The 15,654-nt window shown below is 40.3% G+C and overlaps 1 protein-coding gene across 9 annotated transcripts in view; it reads right to left on the reverse strand.

Moving 5' to 3' along the window:
• The window catches only part of Eif4g3 (eukaryotic translation initiation factor 4 gamma 3), a 304,684-nt gene extending 289,525 nt beyond the window's left edge, over positions 1–15,159 (reverse strand). For 6 of the 9 annotated variants that reach the window (XM_071617441.1, XM_027937618.2, XM_027937616.2 and 3 more), the window contains exon 1: positions 14,782–15,158. In XM_071617441.1, coding sequence (XP_071473542.1) covers positions 14,782–14,999 — 218 coding nt within the window. In that variant the 5' untranslated portion in view covers positions 15,000–15,158. Of the gene's footprint in view, positions 1–14,781 lie in introns of all 9 variants that reach the window. The other 3 variants (XM_071617438.1, XM_071617439.1, XM_027937617.2) reach the window with 3 other exon arrangements.
• Between the last annotated feature and the right edge of the window lie 495 nt (positions 15,160–15,654).

Raw genomic sequence — 15,654 nt, forward strand, 5'->3', positions numbered from 1 at the left:
TAATAAACTAATCATCACTGACACATCACTCCTAATATGATACACTGAGAAAGAACATACAACCTCATTCTTTTCATGAGAAAACACTCAATAAATCCAAACTGAGGGCCATCTTATAAAATATCTGATCAGGAATCTTTTCAAGTGTCAAGTTCAGGGTTGAGGTGTAACTCAGAGGTAGAACATGTATTTAACATGTGCCATGCCCTGGGTTCAACCTTAGTAACACACACATGCGTCAAGGTCATGAAAGAGAAGACGAAGGACATTTATAGACTAAAGAAGACTGAAAAGAAATAACAAGCAGGGATTAGAGCTCAGTGGTAGTACACTTGCCTAACATGAAGGACACTGGTTTCAATCACCAATACCACAAGAGAAAGAGAGAAAAAAGGGGAAAAAATTTAAAATGCTATTAGGATTCTGGAACAGAAACAGGATATAATGGGAAAATTGGTAAAAGGTGAATGAGGTATATAAAGGTTGAATGAGATTGTGCCAGTGTAAATTTCCTATTCTTGAAAACTGTACTATGGTATGGAATATATTAATACTCTATAAGTCAAAAATTAGTTCAAAATACAGTTTTTCTTTTTTTAAAAATGGGGCTAACAATAATTTGCTCCTATTTAGGTTCACATACTAATGTTAAAGAGCTTTACAACTTAAAAAAAGATTAAACACAAATTGTTAAAAGAATGTAGAATACTGTCTCAAAATTATCAGTATTACATCTAGAAATAGCATAGAAGACTCATAATTTTCTAAGCTCTGAAACAGTTACTAGATGGGGTAATCATATAATTTACCATTCAAATCAGGCCCTTTACAGGAAAAAAGAGAACTTTGGTCACCCTATTAGGTCAGTGGTCAATGTCACTGAAGATCTCAAATCACTCTGAGTTGGCACAAACTTTATTTTTAGGAAAGATACTCAGACCTCCCCCCTCAGCCTCTGGAGCAAAGGCATTAGGGACAGAAAGTTGAACCAGAGGATGCAAAACTCCCCTACAACTTAGAATAATCAATGATTCATGGTAACATTCTTCAAACACATCTTTTAACATATTAAAAGAGTCTACTATGTATAAGGGGAAAATAAGCTAATGCATATTAATTTGGGGATCCCTTAATTGTGATTTTTTAAAAGAAGGACAGGAGGGCTGAGACTATAGCTCAGTGCTAGAGCGCCTGCCTCACACTTGTGAGGCACTGGGTTTGTTCCTCAGCACCACATAAAAAAATAGATAAATAAAAATACTGTGACCACCTACAACTAAAAAAAATAAAAAAAAAAAAAAAAAAACAAAAGGACAGGAATGAAGTCACTGCTGCAGACAAAATCCACCAGGAGAAGAAATGTTATTTACAGTCTTGAAGTATCTCCCACAAGCTACTTATCAATTATGAAGGGGAAAAAAGTAACTCTATAGGAGTTACTTTCTAAAGAGGCATTTAGCTTTCACTGCCTTGCCTAAAATTCAAGTACACACTCAGTCACCACAATATGCAAGGGTATGTGTTAAGGTCAAGTACTCTGCTGTCTGCCTTTGGAACTGCAGTTACCTCAGGAAGTTGGACTGATTCCAAATTCTAATACTTCTGAAAAAGATCAACAATTGCAAGTATCAGTTGACAATATTAGCCTCAAAGATTCAACAATATTAATCAGTTATGTCATTAAAATTCTATATAGATTAAGACCCACTTCCCTTATTGGTTTTTGTTTTTGTTTGGTACCAGAGATTGAACCCACTGAGCCACATCCCCAGCCCCTTTTATTTTTTATTTTGAGACTGGATCGCACCAAATTAGGACCTTGCTCAATTGTTGAAGCTGGCTTTAAACTCATGATCCTACCATCTCAGCCTCCCAAATTGATAGAACTTAAAAAGTAGGTATAATCTTACAAAATCAGTAATCCCATTCCCTCACTATAATACTTCAATTTTAAGTCCCTCAAGAGATTTTTCTAGTGGAAAATTCTGTCCAAAACCAATAACCATGGTTTTTATTAGACCTGCAAAATTATAAAATGCCTCTCCTTTCACGTGATCTTTTTCTAAATAGCAAAAAGAATCCTGTTTGACAGAGGCTAATACTATTTACCAAATTCTGTTTCTTTAAAATAATGCATATGGGGCTGGGGTTGTGGCTCAGTGGTAGCATGCTTGTCTGGCATGCATGAGGCGCTGAGTTCGATTATCGGCACCACATACAATTAAATAAAATAAAGGTCCATCAACAACTTAAAAAAAAATTTAAATAATAATGTATATATTAGAATAGCCTGAGGATATAACCTTGTAAATCAAAAATCAAATTTAAAATTACTTAAATACTTTGGGACAGAACTAACATTTAATGTGAAATACAATAACCCAAGAATCTGTAACTTCATACACAATTCCAAGTCTGCCCCAGAACAGTAAAGTAGTCAACTGCCTATACTTTTATTTTTTACAAGGCTATCCTTGCCTAGTGGGAATTTACCTTAAGAATAAAAGCAGCGGGGCTGGGGATGTGGCTCAAGCAGTAGCGCGCTCGCCCCCGTGCGGCCCGGGTTCGATCCTCAGCACCACATACAAACAAAGATGTTGTGTCCACCGAAAACTAAAAAATAAATATTAAAATTCTCTCTCTCTCTCTGTCTCTCTCTCTCTCTTTCTTTAAAAAAAAAAAAAAAAAAGAATAAAAGCAGCCAGAATATTTCATTAGTTTTTCTGTTTTATACAAAGTTAGAAATGGTAGAAGTTCAGTTATTCAATAGGCCATATTTTATGAACAGCACATCTCTCAGTAAATTTTAAATGCTTGATTATAAAACCTTACATGTGCCAGGTGCAGTGGCACAAGTCCGTAATCCCAGCAGCTCAGGAGGCTGAGACAGGAGGATCTTGAGTTTGAGACCAATCTCAGCAATTTAGCAAGGCCCTAAGCAACTCAGCAAGATCCAGTCCCAAAATAAAAAGAGCTGGGGATGTGGCTAAGTGGTTAAGTACCTTGGGTACAATCCCCAGTACTAAAAAAAAAACAACAACAAAAAACTAGTTGTAGTTGTGATGCCATTTCTAGTCTCCTAATCTTCCCACTTCAGATTTTAATTTGCACAAAAACAAAGTTTCAAAAATACTGTTTCAATGTCGGTTTCTCAACAAAAAAAGAAATACAGGGCTAGGGATGTAGCCTGGAGGTACAGTGCTTGCCTAGCATGTGGGAGGCCCTGGGTTCAATCCCTAGTACCACAAAAGAAGAGAGAAAAGAAATACAAATGACTTTTGACAAGGCACTAAGATAACTCACTAGGCAAAGAACTGTCTTTTCAAGAAATGGTACTGAGACAACAAATATCTGCATACAAAATAATAAAGTTGGACCTCCACTTTACATTGTACACAGAAAATAATTTGAAATGGATCAAAGACCTAATTATAAAACTCTTAGGGAAAAAAAAAAACAGGACTAAATCTTCGAAAATTTGGTTTAAGCTAGGCACAAGCAGCTCCTACTGACAATCCCACTATACTCAAAAGACTGGGGCATGAGGGCCATAAAGTTCAAGGCCAGCCTGGGCAACTTAACAAGACACTATTCTCACTGTTTCAAAATTTAAAAGAGTTGGGGGGCAAAGCTCAGTGGTAAAATACCCCTGGGTTCAATCCCTAATACCACAAAAAAATAAATAAAATTTAAAAAACTTTCGCCCTTCAAGAGACATCATCAAGAAAATGAAAAGACTCAGGGAAAGTTTGAAAATCCCGATTCTGATAAAGGGTCTATACTCAGAATATAAAGATAACTCTTGTCTTTTTTCTTTTAACTGGGGGTCAAACTCAGGGCTTTGCAAATGCAAGGCAGACGCTTTGATGCTGAGCTACATCCCAGCTCAAAATAACTCACAGCTCAACAATACAAAGATAAATATTGTATTTCCAAGATCCTGCATTCAATCCCTAGTAACAAAAAGAAAAAAAAAAGAATTCACATATATAAAAAGTCTAACTTCTTCTATTCATCCCCAAACCCCTAGAACCTAGATTCATTATCTTGCATATTCTGCCACCAGAATCCTCCACTCCAAGCCCATGGATCAGGTCCCTGAAAATGCAGCATACACCATGCTTGTTCCAAGCCCAAATCTTTGTTCATGCTGGTCACCTGCTCATAATACATATCCCCTCTTCCCATCCAAACCCTGCCTGCAGTGGTCTTAAGTTCTTTTCTTTCTTTTTAACTGATCTCTCAAGTTTTTTGTTTTGTCTTCGTTTGTTGTTGCAGTGCCAAGTATTAAACCTAGGGTCTCAGACTTCTATACTTATATTAGATTAGTACTTGCCTAGGGCAGGGAGAACTGAGGGCAATTTATATGGTTATGTACTATTTCCTAGGGCCTACTAAAAAAAAAAAAAAAAAAAGTCAGGAGTCATCCAATTTATCCTTTCTTACATTCCTTTTTTCTACCTTCAGGGTTCAATCCTTTCCATTCTCCTTGAAAAATTATATTCTGATATATTCTGATTCAAAACTGGCTGTACTCACTCTTCATCTCTGCTTACTTTTCTTGTCATTCCAAAATTCTGTTTGTTCCCACACTTCAAGCCTGCTTTCCTAACTCCACCTGAATCCTTTATGGTCTTTTCCTCCTTCCTTTAATCACTCCCTAGATAATATTGACACTTCCTGAAAACTAAGTTAAAAAAAAAAAAAAAAAAAAACAAGGAAATAAACTAGGCATGGTGGTGATGCCCATAATCCCCAAAAGTCAGGAGGCTGAGACGGGAGGGGGGTGGGTAGAGCAAGTTCAAGACCAGCCTGGGCAACTGAGGGAGATCTCACCTCAAAACCAAAAAAATTAAAAGGGCTGGGGACATAGCTCAATGGTACAGCACCCCTGGGTTCAATCCTCTGTTCCATCAATGAAAGAAAAAGAGAAAAGAGGAGGGGAGGGAAGACTATATATGTATACAAACACCACTCTGGCCACTAGCTTTTTTCAAAATTTAGTATGAATATATGGATTACAGTGGTTTCTAAAGAATAAATAAATTTAAATAATCATGGGGGGAAAATGTGATGTTGCATTTGAGTTTTAGCATTGTAAATTATTACAGACACAATAACTGAAAAATGTTTGACTTACTGATAAAGGTTTGAGAGTTTGTTTTGTTTTGTTTTGTTTGTGGTACTGGGGATTGAACCCAGGGCCTTGGGCATGCAAGGCAAGCACTCTACCAACTGGGCTATATATCTCCAGCCCCTGAGCTCTCCTCTTTCTAATGAGCAGTCATAACTTCTGAGCTACACACCAAAGGTAAAAAGACCATCCCTGAGAACCAAAAGTTCATTTATATTCTAAACTGACTATTTAAAAGTGAATGTTTCCAATGAATCTCACACTTATGAATAATTATAATGCACCAATAAAATTTTTTTTAAATTTTTTGGGGACTCTTTTTTTTTTTTTTTTGTACTGGGGATTGAACTCGGTCACTCGACCACTGAGTCACATCCCCAGCCCTATTTTTTTATTTTATTTAGAGACAGGGTCTCGCCGAGTTATTTAGTACCTCACTTTTGCTGAGGGTGGCTTTGAACTCACAATCCTCCTACCTCAGGCAGCTGGTATTATAGGCGTGTACCACCGCACCCAGCTGGTACTTTTTGATAAAAGATACAGTCAAGTAACAAAATAACAAAGATGCAAAAGCTGGGTGTAGCTCAGTGGTAAAGAACTTGCCTAGCATGTGCAAGGCCCCAAATTCAATCTCCAGTGCCATAAGAAAGAGAAAAAAAACTTCAAAAGATGCAAACTGTACAGAATTTGACCTTAAGTTATATTAAAAACAGGGGCTAGAGATATAGCTCAGTTGGTAGAATGCTTGCCTTGCATGCACAAGGCTCTGGGTTCAATCCTCAGGACCACAAAAAAAAAAAAGTTATATTACAAAAAAAGGACAAAATTTTAAGTTCAACAAATTAAAATCCATAGTGGGCACATGTTAGTGCACAGGTGGTCCTGGGTTCAGTCCCCAGCAAAAATAATTTCCATACCAAAAAAAAAAAGAACAGGAAAGAAACATATTAAATGTTAATAGTGGTGACCCCTACATAACAAGATTATAGATGATTCTTACTTCCTGTTTTTCTCTATTTTTTAAATTTCCTGCTTCATGTAATCACAAAACAAGTTTTTGAACATTAACATTTGACTATAGAGGTTCCTCTTTGGCCTTTATATCAACCCTAAACCTCAATAATATGCTTCAAATCCAAGTCTGCCACTTTAGTTTTATAAACTGGGTCAATGATATCCCATCTCAAAGGAAATTACAGAACCATTTTCAATTCAATTACATATCAGGGCAAAACAATTTTAGGGCACTCCTGAATGCTAAAATTGAGTTGTGATGCCATCTATTTTTGCCCTAAAACTTACCTGAAATTGATCCCCAGACTCCAACTTACTCAACATTTCATGTGATAAATATTTACCAATTGCCTACTGTCCGCCAAGCACTATTATAGGTGCTGACAAGTCCACAGTGAATAAAAAAGACAAAAATCTGCTTTCATGGAGTTTACATTCTATTGACAAGACTCAGCCAGCACACACCAGGCTCAAAAAAAGTAAAAAACAACTACTAGGTTAATACAGGTCATAAAAACTGACAAATTTCACATATACTTAAAATAGCTTAAACTGTCTCAAATTTCAGCTGAGGCTACAGGAGATTGAAAAACGCCTTCTGGTTGGCAGCAAGCCAAGGAACTAGAAGCCATTTGAGAATTCAGAAGTAGCTTGAGATCCTGCAGTATTTCATCCATGTAAATCTCAGCTGCAGTTTATTCACTGCTTGAAGTCATACGCACAGATAAAATTCAGGAAAAATAATAGTTTCCTATTATTTTAGGTCAATGTATTATTCTTTTTAAAAAAATATATATTTTTTTAGGTGTAGATGGACACAACACAATGCCTTTATTTTTATGTGGTGCTAAGGATCGAACCCGGGTCTGGTCCATGCTAGGTGAGCGCTCTACCGCTGAGCCACAATCCCAGCCCCAATGTATTATTCTTAAAGTAAAAATAGATTATGTCTTATCACAGGAGTTTATTCCAGAACTTACTTTTTCCTTCATACTTCACAATGAACCAACTGAGTGAGCCAGACACTAAATAAGACCCTTTGGTCTCAAAACATCCCACAACTGATAACAGCTAACAGGATTGGGGCACTTTAATCTCTTTGGATAAACCCAATAATAAGACAAAAACTAGAGGCTCAGTGGTACCGCACTTGCCTGGCATGTGTAAGGCACTGGGTTGGATTCTCACCACCACATATCAATTAATAAAGGTCTATCAACAACTAAAAAAAGGCTTAAAAAAATAATAAGTTGTCCTAGAAAAATGTCACTGTCCATAAGACAAATATCATCAACTAGTCCCTATAAATCCTTCCCCTAAACATGGAAGAACAAACCTCAAAGCATAATCTTTAGAATCACAACCAATTATATATAAATCAAGGTCACTAGATAAGTGAATCTATTTTTTTTTTTTATTTTGGGGGAAGGGTTTGGGATCTTGGGATTGAACTCAGAAGCACTTTACAACTGAGCTACATGCCTGAGCATTTTTTTTTCCTCTTAGTTATAAATGTCATAAATAGGGGCTGGGGTTGTGGCTCAGTGGTAGAGCGCTTGTCTCGCATGCTCGGGACCCTGGGTTCGATCCTCAGCATCACGTAAAAAATAAATGAGTGAAATAAAGGCATTGTGAATAAATATTTAAAATAAATAAATAAATAAATGTCATAAATACTCTTGTTTTCTTTCACATATGCTAGGCAAGCACTCTATCACCGAACTACAATGCCAGCTCCCCCCAGGCCTTTAAATTTTTAATTTTGAGACAGGGTCTCACAAAATTGCTGAGGCTGGCCTCCAAAGGGCAATCAGTCCTCCTGCCTCAGTCTCCAAGTTGCTCAAATTACAGGCATGTGCCACCATTTAGTTTTTAATTTTTGACACGGTTTCCCTAAATTGCTGAGGTCTCACAAGTTGCCCAAGTTCATCTCAAACTTGCAATTCTCCTGCCCCAGCCTCCCAAGATAACCTCTATATTTTAGAGAAGGGAAAACTTGACACCAGAAGCAGTTAATGTGACTACTGTAATACAATACGTTTATTAAAATGGAAGAGCCAAACTCAAACCCAGATTTTTCTACTGCATGTCAGAGGCACTGCTGAATATACCAAACTAAATCATATATTTTAAGGCTAGCAGGTACCATTTGTAAGCCAGTATTTAACATCAAAAGGGGAGGGTTATTATATAATAAAGTGGGAAAACTAGCAAAGATTAGTCAGTCGCATTTCTCTTCATACATTAATTTCTGAGGTTATAGTGCAGAAAATACTTTGAATCTATAGCAATAAGTGTTTTTGCCACTGCTTTCTTTTTTCTTAATTTTTAATTTATTTTCTAGTTTTCAGCGGACACAACATCTTTCTATGTGGTGCTGAGGATCGAACCCGGGCCGCACGCATGCCAGGCGAGCACGCTATCGCTTGAGCCACATCCCCAGCCCCTTTACCACTGCTTTCTATGGCACCTTCACTAGCTTCCTGGCTCCAACAAACAAATAAATAAAAGGAAAAAAAAAAAAAAAAACCCCAAACATGATTGAAATGCACTTTATTAAAATTCCTTGCATCAGCAACGGAATTAGGAAAAGTAGGTGGCAGAAGAGAAGCTAGGTAAGCCTGAGGTAACACTCATCCTTCTGATTTAGTTCAGATGTCAACTTCTTCTAGGAATCCCTAATTCCTTCTTCCCAGACTAGATGCATAATAGAGTTAGCACTGTACTTGTCTCATGATATTTTATCTGTTTTACCTGTCTGGACCAAGTTCTTTGAGTCCTCAAACCCAGACCTAGCACCAGTCTGGCACACAGAAGGTGCTGAATAAATGAACAAATGAATTCAACTTACCACTTTTTAAAAATATTTTTATTAGTTATTGATGGACTTTATTGATTTGTTTTATATGTGGTGCTGAGAATCGAACCCAGTGCCTCACACATGCTAGGCAAGTGCTCTACCACCGAGCCACAACCCCAGCCCAACTTTACCACTTATGCCAAAGCTCCAATATAATTGACCCAAATGGAAGTCCTCTTCATTTTAACAATGACAAATGGATAGAGTTTTAGCATGGTTTTCAAACCATTTTTAGCAGACAGACCTTTTGGGGCTGTGGACGGGGCTTAGTGGTAGAGCAGTTGCCTAGCGGCATGCTCAAGGGCCTGGTTACTAGTTATCGTCATATTTTGCTGGAGGCCTTCTTGACTTCTGAACAAGGAAAAACACGAATTGAGTCTAATGTAAAGAATCTCTGCTTAAAGATCAGTGAGATAAAGATAACCTACTTGTCTAATTAAATATGGTACAGTATCACTATGTTCTAGATTACTCCACAGAGCTCCTTTTCTGTATATAGACTTTCCCCTGGCTCTCAAATATAGGAGAGTATTCTTCCTCTCATTCTAACATACAGGTTGCATAAGAAATAGCACAGCATAATAAAAAGGGCAACTATGGGCTTGGAGTCAGTCATAGCAGTGCAAAACAGACCACCCTTTACTGGGCAGATAACCCTGGCAACGTTACTAACTACTCTGCACTCCAGTTTCCTTATCCGTAAAACAGCAACAATATCTACCTTATTAAAATTCTTGGAGAAATAAATAAAATCATGCATGTATGGTTCCTAGATAGTAGGCACTCAATAAATGGATATTATTATTATTGCTACTAATGTTATTTTTTAGCTCTAGCTTTGGCTAAAAGGAAAAAAGAATACAGCAAACATTACTGGCTTCAACCTGTAAGATAAAACTGAAAATCAACAGAAGGTGAAAAAAAAAAAAAGAAAAACTATAGGGCTGGGGTTGTGGCTCAGTGGTAGAATACTTGCCTAGCACACATGACACACTGGGTTCAATCCCCAGCATCACATAAAAAAACTAAAAAACAAAATAAAGGTATTGTGTCCATCTACAACTAAAAACATTTTTTTTTAAAAAAAAAAGGAAAACTATAATACAAAAGAAAAAAAAACACAGCAACAGGAATATTGGTTTTTAATCACATATATCAGCCAGGTGTAGTGGCACACTGCATCTAATTTAGTTCAGATGTCAACTTCTTCTAGGAATCCCTAATTCCTTCTTCCCAGACTAGATGCACAACAGAGTTAGCACGTACTTGTTATAATCCCAGGAACTGAGGAGGTTGAGGCAGCAGGATGGTAAGTTTGAGGCCAGCCTCAGCAACTTAGTGAGACTCTAAGCAACTTAGCAAGACCCTGTTTCAAAATAAAAAGGATGGAAATATATAGTCTGTGGTAAAGTACCCATGGGTTCTATTGCCAGTACAAAATAATAATATCATATATCTATCACAAAACAGCTGAAGACACAGCCATTTTCTGGTTGACACAGGTCTTTTACAAATTTAGTTCCTTCAAAGAACGCACTGATTTTTTTTCTTGGGGAGAGGGCTACCAGGGATTGAACTCAGGGGCTCTCAACTACGGAGCCACATCCCCAGCCCTATTTTGTATTTTATTTACAGACAGGATCTCACTGAGTTGCTTAGGACCTCGATAAATTGCTGAGGCTGGCTTTGAACTCAGAATCCTCCTGTCTCAGCCTCCTGAGCCTCTGGGATTACAGGTGTGCACCACCTTACCCAGCCTAATTTTCTTCATCAATCTGGCTGCCTGCCCCCAAACAGCAACTAGACTCCCCAGAAATGTCTACAGCCCTGAGAGATATTACACTCTGAAGTCTTTTCATATAAAGAAAAAAGCTTTGTGTTCATAATAGACTTAAAATTGTTCTGTTTAAGTAAAAACTATTTGGGCACCTGAATTCAAACTCATTTGTCTTGATAATCTGAAGGATGACCAGTTTCAGTCTAAAGAGTTAAACCTTTAACAGGGACCCAAGAATGCCCTGAAAAATCCAAACCAGATTTTCTGTGTATGGACAATTTTCTGTGGAAAAGGTCAAAGCAGCTTTCATCAAAATGTAAAAGTTGAGCCAAGTGCGATGGCACATGCTTATAATCCCAGCTATTCCAGACACTGAGACAAAAGGATAACAAATTCAATCAATTCCAAAATTGATCCCAAGTTTGAGGCCAGCCTGAGCAACTAAGGAGACCCAGCCTCAAAACAAAATCAAGCCGGTTACATGCACCTGTAATCCCAGAGGCTTGAAAGGCTGAGGCAGGAGGATCTACAGTTCAAAGCCAGCCTCAGTGGGTAAGCACCCCTGGGTTCAATCCCTGGTACCAAAAAAAAAAAAAAAAAAAAAAATTTAAAGGATTAGGGGTTTAGCTCATTGGTAGAGCACTTGCCTAGCATGTGCTAGGCCCTGGCTTCCATTCCCAGCACAAAAAAAAAAAAAAAAAATCAAAGTGGTTAAATCACCAACCCCCCCAAAAAAATGTTAAATATTCTCAACACAGCCTCTCTCAACCTCTTTTTCTTTTGGGCAGGGTGAACTCTACCACTGAGCCACATGCCCAGTCCTATTTTGTATTTTATTTAGACACAGGCTCTCACTGAGTTGCTTTGGGCCTCACTAATTTGCTGAGGCTTTCAACTTAGAATCTTCTTGTCTCAGCCTCCTAAGCCACTGGGATTATAGGTGTGCACCATCGGGCCCAGCCCTCAACCTCTTAATAGGTTGGGGTAAGCAGATGTCACAGCAGTTTTTTTCCCCCATTACTAGGGATAGAATCCTAGGTCTCACAAATGCTGGGCAGGCACTCTACCACTAAACTACATCCCTTGGTCCTTTTAAATTTGAGAGAGTCTCCCTAAATTGCCCAGGCTGGCTTTGAACTTGCAATCCTGCCTCAGCTTTCCAAGCAGCTGGAATTACAGGCATGTACCACTGTGTCTGACTTCAATGCAAATATTTTGAAGTGACAATTTAATAAAAACTCTAAGTTCCATGTCGGCTTATGTTATCAAAATTCTAAGCATATTTCTCCCTTGGTTTTAGCATTTTTCATATCAGAGTTTTCTTCTTCCAGCCCCTACTATCTACCAAGCCCCATCTTCTGCCTCTTCGCAGTCAAAGAGGTCATTTCTACTTGAAATGGTTTTATGGGTCCCGCCATGCAAAACTGATGCCTACTTAAGCAGGTTCCAGTTTACATTCAAATTCATTACTGCTAACATTTCCCTTCATTTTATGATTTGTCACTTGAACACTAAGTACAAATGAAGGACACCTTGCCATATGACTCTCTCGCTCCTATTTATATATATTAAAAATGTCTGAACTCGTTAATTTGATGCAAACAGCTGTACCCATATATTTTGAGGAACTGATCTATTCAAGCTATGGAAAAAGCAACTCTAGTTCTGCACTCGAGCCTGGATGCTTCAATGTTATCAACTAATCACATGATGACCACTGTGTTAAATACAAATTCCCACATTCCCTCAGGTTAGAAAAACAGAACTGCTCTATTTCAATCCATTTTTAACCAGTTTCCATTACCAGTTGATATCATTTCCCCACTAGTGTGTTCTGATGAAATCTGTAACCTCTAACTCATTTACTATTTATATAATGTGTTTATATTTTAGCAATTGTAACCTTTCAGTACATAAAGCAAAGGGAAAGGAAGGTAACAGAGTTGAAGAATATACATCAAGAGGAAAATTAATTTTAGATTCAATGACATGAGACAAAATTAAACCTTCAAGTTACATAAAACTAAGTATCTAATATACTAGATAAGTTTAAAACTGATCCCCACTGAAAATAATATCTTAAATTTATCTTTAACAACTGTTTCTTTTATTCAAAGGAAAATTAAGTTGCAGAACTAGTAACTACTTCTGTTACAACCAACTCAGAGCTCTTAGAAGTCCTCTCTTCCCGAAAAACTACTGAGAAAAGCAAACTTAAAAAACACTCAAATCACAGTCTCTGTGTCTAGGAAGTTACCCAATTCACCAAGCACTGTCATAGTCAGCAATGCAGTCCTACTTATTACTTCCATTTAATTGCCAAAACATCTCAAAGATGCAGATAATGAATAATGCACTTGGTGACACAATACAGAAACTTCCAGTCTTACCCAAGAGTATGGAAAATAAGGGGGAAAAAACTGATATTAGAAAAAAACTTAAAACTCACAAAGTACTAATGGAAGATAGAAGTACTTAGGAAATCCAGCACTGACCTCTACCTTGAAGTAGGCAAGCCAATCAACCTTCTCTCACAGTAAAACAATTAGGGATATTAATCAAAACTAACCAGGTTTTCCAGGAGCAACACTCAACATTCTCATAGGTAAACAATTCTTAATTGAACAGAATCATGCAAGATAAAAACATTGTGAAATCAGTACACACATCACACTGGAATGGAACTTATCTTTCCTCTGCACCACAATGCCTGCATTGAAAAATGTGGACTAACAATATTTAAAGAACAGAGAAAATGACACTTGACAAAAACCAATGACCTGAAATGACTCTGGAAGGGAGATGCCTTTTCCTTCTCAAAGTAATTGATACAGACAAGAATCAAACTAGATTGTGAAATAATCTGTGGCCCTCGGAGGAGTTATTTACTCAAACATCCTACTATCTCTAAAAATCAAATTCATCATGATTCAAACCCCAAAACACATCCAATTATTATTGATTAACAGAAATACAAGGGATGAGAGAAGGAGGTGCATGAAATGCTACCCTCGGTAGGTAACACCTTTCTATACCTCTATGGAATTCATTAATAAAATGTTCTACCTTCCTCAGATAGTTTTTGACTAAAACACCTCATCACCAAGACTTTTCAATCAAAGCTGTCCAAAATTCCACACTCGAGCAAATAAGGTAAGACACAATACTAGCGTTTCCTCCAGGAGCCCGGCTACCCTGTAAAACATCAGGCCTACGAAAAGCAAATTAAAGCCCTTTAGAAATATTCGTCCTAACACAAGCCTTCCAAGCAGTGAGACTTTTGGGGGTGATGGGTAATGTCAGTTAACTTCCTCTTCCTTTAAAAAGGTCAAAGACAGGGAAGCGTCCGGTGTAACATTTCCTCCTTAGATCGCGCTCCACCACAAACCACATCACAACTCCCCCAATCGTTAAAAAACATTAGCCAGAGGGAATGCTTTTTTGTACGTTACACCGTAGACTGAAAATCCAACTTACCTCGGGAACGAGCTGATTGGTTTCAAACAGGAAATTTACCAAAAAAGTTTATTATGTATTAATAATGATTCGGGGAGCCCACCAAGGCCCGCTGCAAAGGGAGCTGAAGGGAGAGGAGTAGTAGGAGGGTGTGTATCCTCACAACAACCAGAGGAAAGCCTTGCCTGCAGGGTCGATCCCAGGCACCAGCAAATTCTGCCCAATAAAGGGGAGGGGGGCCACAGGAGGAAGAGGAGGCAGCGACAAGAGAGAAGGTTCCCCAGATCTAAAAGGGAAGGGCTGCAGAAGCATGGCCGAGTGGAGCTAGTTTTCACCGTACTGCGGAGGGTCCCAGTGGCCCCGCAGTGCTGCTGCCGGGGAACCCCAAATGCTCCGGCCAAGCCCGGTGCCTGGGCTTGAGCGGCAGTCCCTTTCCTGGCTGGAGGGTGGCGGCGGGCAAAAGGGTCCCCCCGGACTGCGGGGTCCCCCCGGGCTGCGGCAACGAGAGCCGAAGGGCCGGCAGGAAGGTGAAAAGGATACTGTTGGGGCGCCTGGGTCTGGAGGGCCCTGATGTTCGGGTGAGGAGGGGCCGCTGCTGCCGCCGCCGCCGCCGCTGCTGCCGCCGCCGGGTGAGGAGGCGGTACCGCTGCTGCTGCTGCTGCTGCCGCCGCCGCCGCCGCCGCCGCTCCGGTGCCGGGTCCGGTTCCTGCTGCAGCCGCTGAGCCTGATTTCAGAGCCGGTTTCTGCGGTAAACTCATGGCAAAGCGAAGCCACCAACCCCCCCAGAGCGGGACCGGGCGCGCCGGGGTGCAGGGGCCGGGGGCAGCGGGGGGGCGGGTTGGGGGCTGACCCGGGGAGGCGGCGGGAGCGGGGGGCCGGGGGGAGGCTGGGAGGAGGAGGAGGAGGGGGCCGGGGCCGGTCACACACGCCCTCCGCCGCCGCCGCCGCCGCCGCCGCCGCCGCCGGCAGCAGCAGCCGCCCCGCGGGCCAGCACCACCGGCTGCCGGTCTCCGTGACAACGCGACCCCAGGGGGGGGGCCGGACCCGGCGGGGGCAGGAGGCGGAGAGACCGGACCTTTCACGGCAATATCCTCATGGGCCGGCGGCGGGGGGTCTTTATCCCCCTCCCCGGGGGAAGCGGCGCCCTTCTCGGTAGCGGGGCTCAGGCGATGCCGGCGGATTTTCTTCACTCAACAAGCAGAGCATCCAACATGGCGCTGCGGCCGCCTCCAGCAGTCCGGCAGGACGGCCGCTCGGAAAACTTCGGGTATTTTCGGAATGACTCGGTAGGCCGAGGATGGGAAGCACCTTCGGCTCTTTCCGGAGACAGAGAGCTGTCGGGATTCTTCGGAAGCGTTCGGGCGCGTCTTCGGTCTCCTTTCGGGAGCGCTCTAGGACGGACTGCCTTCCTCG

Source organism: Marmota flaviventris, chromosome 10, assembly GCF_047511675.1.
Source record: "Marmota flaviventris isolate mMarFla1 chromosome 10, mMarFla1.hap1, whole genome shotgun sequence".
Classification (NCBI taxonomy): Eukaryota; Metazoa; Chordata; class Mammalia; order Rodentia; family Sciuridae; genus Marmota; species Marmota flaviventris.